General features: G+C 40.2%; 1 protein-coding gene across 1 annotated transcript in view; it reads right to left on the bottom strand.

Annotated features, from left to right (window-relative positions):
* Nucleotides 1-464: 464 nt before the first annotated feature.
* LOC108799518 (epidermal growth factor receptor-like) overlaps nucleotides 465-8,957 on the bottom strand; it is a 60,695-nt gene continuing 52,202 nt past the window's right edge. Inside the window, exons 25-28 of the mRNA XM_018571384.1 lie at nucleotides 8,768-8,929; nucleotides 6,855-6,905; nucleotides 4,972-5,074; nucleotides 465-1,041 (exon numbers count right to left, since the gene is read on the bottom strand). Coding sequence (XP_018426886.1) covers nucleotides 671-1,041; nucleotides 4,972-5,074; nucleotides 6,855-6,905; nucleotides 8,768-8,929 — 687 coding nt within the window. The 3' untranslated portion in view covers nucleotides 465-670. The remainder of the gene's footprint in view (nucleotides 1,042-4,971; nucleotides 5,075-6,854; nucleotides 6,906-8,767; nucleotides 8,930-8,957) is intronic.

Here is an 8,957-nt window from a genome sequence, read left to right as displayed (position 1 = left end):
AAATAAGGGTATGGGAATGCTGCACTTTGCATGGGTTATGTTTATTCACAAATTTTACATTCTGAATACTCAAATATATACATGCCACCCAATGAGCCAGTCTAAAACAGACCTATGAAATGTCACTGGAAAATACCCTTTGCTCACTGATTAAAATTTTAAGACTTTATGTAGTGCTAACTCCCTTTACGATACAAGACTGTTGAGGATTACCCTTAGCTTTCCTTTAACTATTTTTAGAGCAGATCTCATGCCATAATTACAGCATATTATATATCTACTTACTTAATCTCTCTCCACAATACCGCTTGACTTTGACAAACACACAAAAAAGACAAAAATGTGCAAGAATATCTATACAATATAAAAAGAACCCACAGGAATTAAAAACTATTGACACAAATTAAAAAACAAATCTTGCAATACATATTTATATATAAAAGTATTAAAGGTTTCTCTTTCCAACCCACTGAAAGAGACGAATGCCAGTTGTAGTCAATGCAGACTAAACTGTGCAACAATTTTTTTTTGTAAGTTTCAGGTTAGAGTTCACTTGTAGTGTAGTATGGATACACTTATTAAACTAGGGTCCATTGTTCCCAAGTGTTCCTTGAAAATCCAACTGTGCCCACATAGGCACAATGTTAGGAATGTTACCACCAAATTGTGGTCACGCTGAAGCTTCAATATAGTCACTCTTTGGAGCCAGTGGAAAATATTCGGGATTTTCTGCAGCAGGAATCTTAAAAATTCCATTCATTTTGGTTTCCTTTGGGAAAAAGTCTTGTTGGTAGTCAGGATTGTCCAGGCTGATTTGCTGGTTTACTTTTTGATCCCAGATGTTAGGATAGTCATTTTCTGGTTGGATTATGTGCATCTGGCTTGAGTTCAGGTATTCTGGATTAATTACACTCTTTCCATTGGAATTTTGATAATTTCCATTCATAGGAGGCCTAATATTTCCAAGTGAAACTAAATTCAGATAAGTTGGATTTGCTACTGTCGAAATTTCTGACTTTGGATTTATCTGGTTGACATATTCTGAAATACAGAAATCAATCATGATAACACTCAAACAGAATGTAAATGAAAGAACAAAAAGGCTTTGATGTGCAATTATTTACGAATTGTAACAACTTGTACACATCTAAAAAACACAGTTTTAAAATACTGTAAATTCTCTTCAAATGTCTATAAGAGGGAAAATAACAGGTTTGCTTTTATGCCCCCTCCCCAGCTGCACAATCTAACTTTTCCTTTGCTACCCTACCACTATGTTCAGCTGCTGAAGTAAAATAGTTGTAATTGCTCAAGTCGGAGTTTGCACAGGCTGAGAATTTTTACCCCCCGCCCCTTCCTGTGACAATGATGGACCAGTCTGCAAGAACCAATGCTGTACCATGGAGTGAGCCACATTCTCCTTCAAACTGTTATTTTTATTGCTCCTGATGATTGAACAGAGCAACGGAGGAGAGAGGGAGAGCTATAGGAGAGCATATGTGGCTGGGGAGGGCATTAAAGCAAACCTGTTGATTTTCCCCTCATGGACACATGAGCAGGTTTGTTTTAAGATGCATTAAATCATGCGAAAGGGTTTGGTTAAAACACTTGTAGATGAAAAAATAGAAGTAAAAATTAAAATTGTTGATTATATTGCGCAATCAAATTTTTTTATTTGATTTTACGAAATAATAAAAGATGAAGCCTGACTGCCAATATGGGCAATAAGTCCATTTTGTTCCCATTTTCTTTCCTCCACAGTTTTTTTTTATAAATAGGCCCCAACTGTTTATTGTAAGTGACTGTAGTAGCACTTATGAGTAAATACCTAAACATTTCAGGAGACTATGAGAACAATATTTAATGCGAAAATAGATATTTAAAAAAACACAAATGGTTTCCTGTCCAAAATAAAACTACCAACTTGCTGCCACCTGGCCGCACATCAAAATTGCAAGCTGTCAATTATCTCAATTTCTCAGTATGATTGGTTGTTATGGGTAATGCTTCCACATTTTGGTGATTACATTTTTACAGTTTAACCATTCTTCTGGTGGTAAACACAGCTTTAATTTGTATATAACATGTGAGCCAGTAAAGATAGTGTTGGATTACACTGCTTGACAATCACAATAATATAGTAATACATTGATATATAAAAAGATAAACTTTAATGCAGATCTATACACACTATACAAAGGCCAGAAACAATACTAATATTGAGATTCTTACATAAAGAAAAACACAATTCCTTGCCAGCAAGGCCCCACTGTATGACAAGATTGTGACATAGGTGACAAAGCATTCATTAGATATCAATGTTCATAATGCACAAAAAACTTACAATATGCTACCAAGCAGACTCACTACTTTATAAGCGCTGCTTTGCATATAATATTGCATATCATATTGGCCTCAATTCCATATATGGGATATTATTTCCATGCACCCATCCTAATACAGGCACAGATTCTGAAATAAATCAGTAGAAGATATGCATGCCAGTGTATTGTGTGTGTATGTCATTGGCACACCTTGCTGCCAAATACTTGATATATATATCAGCTCTATGTCCTCCAGCAATAACATGGATAGACTTGTATCGCACAGTCAGCAAGGCATCATTATACTTTCTCTGTATAGTCAGCAAGGCATCCTAATACTGGCTCCGTATAATGGATACACTCAAAGCCAAAAATAAACTAGCATCAAGATCCAAGCACACAATAGTGCACAAATGTTCAGCTGGAAAATATGCAGGGAAGTTCAAGCATAAATCATAGACATTAAGTCCACAAGCATTGAAAATCCGAGCGTAGCACTGCTGAGCAAAACATTGGTGCTTATATAACAGATTGTAGACATGTGCGACGGCAAAAAATGTGTTTCGTTTCGATTTGGATTTTGCGTTATTCCGTTTTTTTGGGATTCAGGTCCGAAATTCAATTTGTTTCGGGATTCAGGTCCGAAATTCAATTTGTTTCGGGATTCAGGTCCGAAATTCAATTTGTTTCGGGATTCGGACGAAATTCGTTAGCGGTAGTCAGGATGAAATTTTGATTGTTGGACGAAATTGCGTTGCAGCAAAGTGCGCCTTACCAGGCCACGTGCCCTCGGCATTGGGAGGGTGTCCCCATGCCGATGGGGACAAAGGCCTCTTCCCCACAACCCTGACCCGGTGGCTGTGGGGGTCTGCGGGCCATGGGGCTTATTTGCACCGGGGTACCCCTTTAATTAAGGGGGCACCCAGATGCCCCTCCGCTTGTGAACGAGTAAGGGGTACTTGTACCCCTACCTATTCACTAAAGGGTTAAATAAAATTGTTATTAAAAAGTCCAGACTTTTGATGAAATCTTTTAATTGAAAAAAAACCAGAGTCAATTTTTGACAATTCCTTTTCAAAAGGCTCCATCGATGTAATCCAGCGTCAATTACGATGCACGACGCCCGAACCCGACAAAAACTCGCCGCAAAATGACATTCCTGCTCGAATGTAAACAGATGGCCGGAGTGAGCTGTGATGTCACGGCTCGCTCCGCCCATTTGACATTCTCAGCTGTCAAATACTACATAGCATTTGGGAACTCCGGAATGATATTCGTGAGTTTCCAAATGCCATTCGGGTCTGTGAGCCGAGGTGTCATAATACTTTTCATATGACAACGAACCTTGACGTCACAGCTCACTCCGCCTATCTGTTTACTTTCGAGCAGGAATGTCATTTTGGGGCGAGTTTTTGTCGGGTTTGGGCGGTCGGTGTGCGGCGGGACTTTTTTTTCATTTCGGCGGGCGTCGTGCATCGTGATTTTTTTTATGTCACTTTGCTGCAACGGAATTTCGTCCAACAAATGAAATTTTGTCAAGACTACCGCTAACAAATTTCGGAATCGGAAATTTGGATTTGTTTGCATTCGTTATTTCTGTACTTTGGATACATACAAATGTCCGAATTTCTGAAATTTCGGCCGAATTTCGATTCGGAACAAAACGAATCGCACAGGTCTAGCAGATTGGCATATTCCAATGTAAAGTTTTTAGTGCGTAACGAACATTGATATTTATTAATGAATGAAGTGTCCCTGTGGCATTATTATTTATTCACAAATGTATCTTGAAATACAGTAGGTCACTGCAGGCAAGGAACATTTTTTTTTTTTTTTAATGAGAATCTCTATATTACTGTTTTTTCCCCCTAGATTTTGTATAGTGTGTTTAGATCTGTAATAACATTTATATTTTTATATATTAATTTATTGATATATGAAGGTGGTTGTCAAGCAGTGTAATCCAAAGCAACTTCATATTAACCTTTGGCTGTATTAACATAGCTTGTGTAGGTATGTCTGTTTCCTTTTTGTGTTACAGCATTAATTTGCTCTATGTTTTCAGGTTCATGGAAGTAGAGCTTTTTAACGATAGCTGATATACTATATTAGATTAGTTGGAGGATAAATTCTGATTGGTTGCTTTCGGTTATGGCAGTTGGCACCTTTGCATATTTTAACCGCCTTGCTGAATAAGCTCCTAAATACAGGAGAAATGAGAACTCCGCGTTTGAGCCTGTGCATGAGTAGAGAGGATGGAGACTCCCTATGTGTAACCTGGAGAATATGAGGAGTGGTAGAGTCCAATGCTATCAGTATGAAAGAAAGCATGAAGGGCTTAAAACAGAGAGGTTAGGTAAAATAGTGATATGGAGGCACATTAGAACAGAGGGGTAAGGTAAAATAATGACATTAAGGCACAATAGAGATTGCCAGTGCTGATATGGCAGCTATGTCTCTGTTTAATAATAGCTGAGGTCAGTCAGTCCATCCAAATGTCAATGGGATCTCCCTGCCAGAATGTCCTTCACTTCCTGTCTGATCAAAAAGGTTGTCCCCAGAACAGCACACGAGGGTAAAGTTCTCTAACAGAGCATGTAAAATCTAACCTTTCCCCATATAGATATACTTCAATATAATTACCAACCTGGTGAAGGATGGAACTCCTCCTCAATGCTGTCCTCCAAAACCACAGTTGGGTCTGTGCTGTATCTTTGAATGAAGCTGTTTTCTCTGGCAGGTGGTCCCTGCTTTAATTTGGAAAAGAAGAACAGTTTGTTAATAGATTATTTTTTAAACAGTACTGTCTAACTAGACAAACAATTTGAGATTTTGGTCAGCCAGTCTTGTGACACCATTATTTCTTATTTTAGCTTTCGAGCTTCCGGTGTCATTGCCAACTGCTCACTAGACAATGCACTAAGACTTTTGATTAATTGTCCAATGATCAGGAGGTATGATTAAATATTAGTCATCTCCTTGGCTATTCAGTGTAGCAGAGATGCGTGATTTATAAGACTGGATGAACAGAAATACAAAACCCTTGATATATACTTTAAGCGCATATTTAGCTGGTTGACCAAAGTTGTGCTTAAAGCCATGACAAGAGCCCGAAATATAAGTGAAGGCTTTTCCATAGAAATTAATTGGGATTCTCCTTCTCATGTGAGGCCTGGCTGGATGATCTATTGTGAAGAGGCTCCCAGCAACCAGTGGGCATGGAAAATCTACAAGGCACATAGACAGGTAGGTGCAGGATTTTGCAAGGGCGCTGGGGGAAGAGGTTATCCATTAAAGCAGGAAAGATAGGCTGGCCAGTACCTAGTGTTGCATGTACATTTATTTTATAGAGATGCTCATGGTTCCCAGAACCCAGGAGACAAACAGAGACCTGCGCCTGACATATGAATCCCCAGTATGATAGTCAACCCAATAGTGAGGTGTACCAGAGGGCAGAACAGAGTTTTCACTTTGGAGCAGTAGTTTGTGGTTTTATATAAGGATGGTTATAAGACATGAGGGCTCTGGAAGGTATCTAAAAGTATGTATAGGCACACCTTTGTTTTCTGCTTTCAGTTTACTCTCTTCAACATAGGAACAAATACATTTTAACCCAAAAGATTCTCAGTCTTTGCTAAATATACAGGTAACAGATGACACAGAAGAAATATGCTTATTAAAGTGCAAATACATATTTTTTTTGTTATGTGGAAAAGTTACACTCTGTCAATTTTTATTACTGTCTATGTCCCTGCTAGGGAGATTCAACCCTCTGTTTGTCCTTTTGACTACTGTTAACAATACAACAAATGAGGAGGTAGCCTTCATTTTAGAGTTTGTAACCAGAACAAAAGGTGAAGGAAAATCTTCCAACGGGAATGTCTGTTATGGTGACAACTGTTCAGGAGGGAAAAACCCATCATATGAAGACAGTTCCTCTCACTTCCTGTTGCAACTCTGAGACAAAAAATGAACGCAGATCTCCCTAACATCACACAGGCAGCATAAAATAACCCTATAGGGGTTTAACCCTTACCAAATTAATCCAGAGTAGTAATGGTGGTGCACGCTAATGGGGGTGGATGATGATAGAGCATCCTTCTCAGCTCCTGGCAACCAGTGACGTCAATGGTTGCCATGAGCCGTGCAGGACACTGGCAGGAATGTCAAAGGTTGCTAAGAGATGGACAGGGAGATGTGTACGGCCTTCACACATCTCCCCACCTGGCTCTTAGCTACTTGGGACGCTCTGCCGGTCACCCCCTCACGTGACCCAAAGAGATACTGCCTAAGGCAATAGCCGCAGGCTGCCTTATTAAAGGGATGGTATTGTTTGTGCAAGTGTTGGGGTCCATATAAAATATATGTATACTTTCAATACATTATATATGTATGAGATACTCCGCACTTAGGAACTATCGTAAACCCACCTACCCTGTAATGAATACCATTTTAATACACAAAAATTAAATACATTGCAAATACTGTATATACGTCTAAATATGTTTAATATTATGCACACAAACTTACCCCATTTCGAGAGATGCACACATTGGGTGAATTGCTGCTAGTAGTAGAACTCTGTAAGGTATTAAAAAAAAGAATGTCAGTAAAATGTAAGTAAAAACTGTATTGCCAAATTAAATACAGGTAGCCCCCAGTCTGCGCCGATTCCGTTTGCGCCAGGATCGCAGCTCGGGCTGGGGCTCTAAGCAAACAAAAAACTGTGGACACCTACAGAGGCACAGAGAGGGACACTTGGAGGTATCGTGGTCCACACAATGGAGATGCACAGGGATACACATGGGGATATACACAGGCACATAGAGACATGCTGGAGTCACAGGGGATACACTTGGAGCTACATAAGCGCATAGGGGTATACTTGGAGATATGGAGGAGAACATGGGTACACTTGCAAATATGGAGGAGCACAGGGGTACACTTGCAAATATGGAGGAGCACAGGGGTACACTTGCAGATATAGAGGAGCACAGGGGCACACTTGGAGATATGGAGGAGCACCGGGGTACACTTGGAGATATGGAGGAGCACAGTGGTACACTTGGAAATATGGAGGAGCACAGGAGTACACTTGGAGATATGGCACACAGAAGTTAATTTGGCAATATGGAGACACATAGAGCCACGCTAGGGGCACAGGGGCATTAATGACATTAATTTCAAAGCTTTAAATATAGTTTATTATGTCACTTATGTCATTTTTGAGAGAGGCCTGGAACCTAACTCCCTCACTTCCCATTGACTTACATTATATACTGGATTTCAATTTACATTGGTTTCTATTTGCAACCATTCCTTCTGGAACCTAACCCTGGAGTAAATCGAGGGATATGAGGATATGCATATGAGGAGGTTGTGTAAAAAAATCTCACTTGCTGATGACTTCCTGCTACTGTAACGTTAGACTGAATTTTACCCAATTATCTACTTCCCTTAAATGACTAAAGGAGTACAGTATTCACTTTTTCCCAGAGATGCTGCAGTCACTCCAATCATCCAATCATGTAGAAGGGAGAGTCCAATGTTTTTTCATTTCTCTACAAATGACTGAATGTTCAAAGTGAATACAGAATGCTTCCCACTAAAGTCAAGGCGGGCAAACCCTACATACCTTTACAATAATGTGATCATTTTTAAGTGCAGTAACATAAATAAATCAGAATTCACTTTACAGAAAGCAGACCAGTACAAGATGGATTTTGGCTGATTGCAAAGTGTTTCTGCATTAGAACATTAAAGGAGAACTATGAGGTGAGTGCTTTTCACTCACCTCATAGTTCTAGCCGACCTGTGACAATGAGACTGTCACAGGTCGGCTCAATAGATCGGGAGGTGAGCGAACACATGCCGGTGTTCGCTCACTTCTCGATCCTGTCGTGGCTCTCTGCCGTGACAGGGGAGGGGATGGATTTCCCCCTCCCCGCTCCGATCCGCCAGCGCTGACTGGCGGAACGGACGTGGGAGGGGGCGGGTACAGCTGGCTCTGCCTCTAGATAGGCAGAGCCAGCTGTCACTCACGCAGCTGGGCGGATCTCGACATCGATGTCGGGATCCGGTCTGGCTGCGGGGTCTCAGTATAACGCGAGCTGTAGCTCGCGGTATACTGAGCTTAGGGTGACGGGAGGACGCTAGTTTGTGTCCTCCTGTTACCCTAAGGAGAACTATGGGGAAAAGCCCTGACCCCATAGTTCTCCTTTAAGTAAGACCTCTTTTTTTTTAATACTATTGCTGAGATGTGAGGGGAGCAAGTATTTCACCATACAGTAGGTATATCTTGTCCTCAGAGGTTTTCTAATCTTCAGCTAATAAAAGATAAACTATTAGTTCTTGTAAATAACGTAGATAATCAGTCGGACCTCTCTTGTATTGTGTTTTTAGAACCTAGATTCACAATAATACAGTAATACCTGTATGCATACCATAGTACTCAGAAGAGGAGTCCTTGATGTTGAAGGACTACTAAAGAATCCTTGGTGTGGGATCAGATATTCTTCAGCATCAACAATATCTCCCATGTCATCTGCTAATGCTCGATGAAACTTGGATTCCACAGGGCTGGGTAAGTGCATTCTGTCATCTCCCTGAAATAAAGCATATTATGCAATCTAT

Source organism: Nanorana parkeri, unplaced genomic scaffold (assembly GCF_000935625.1).
Source record: "Nanorana parkeri isolate BGI_ZX_2015 unplaced genomic scaffold, ASM93562v1 scaffold41, whole genome shotgun sequence".
Lineage (NCBI taxonomy): Eukaryota > Metazoa > Chordata > Amphibia > Anura > Dicroglossidae > Nanorana > Nanorana parkeri.
Note: the sequence above shows the minus strand (reverse complement) of the source record. Positions and strands in the feature narration are given on the sequence as shown.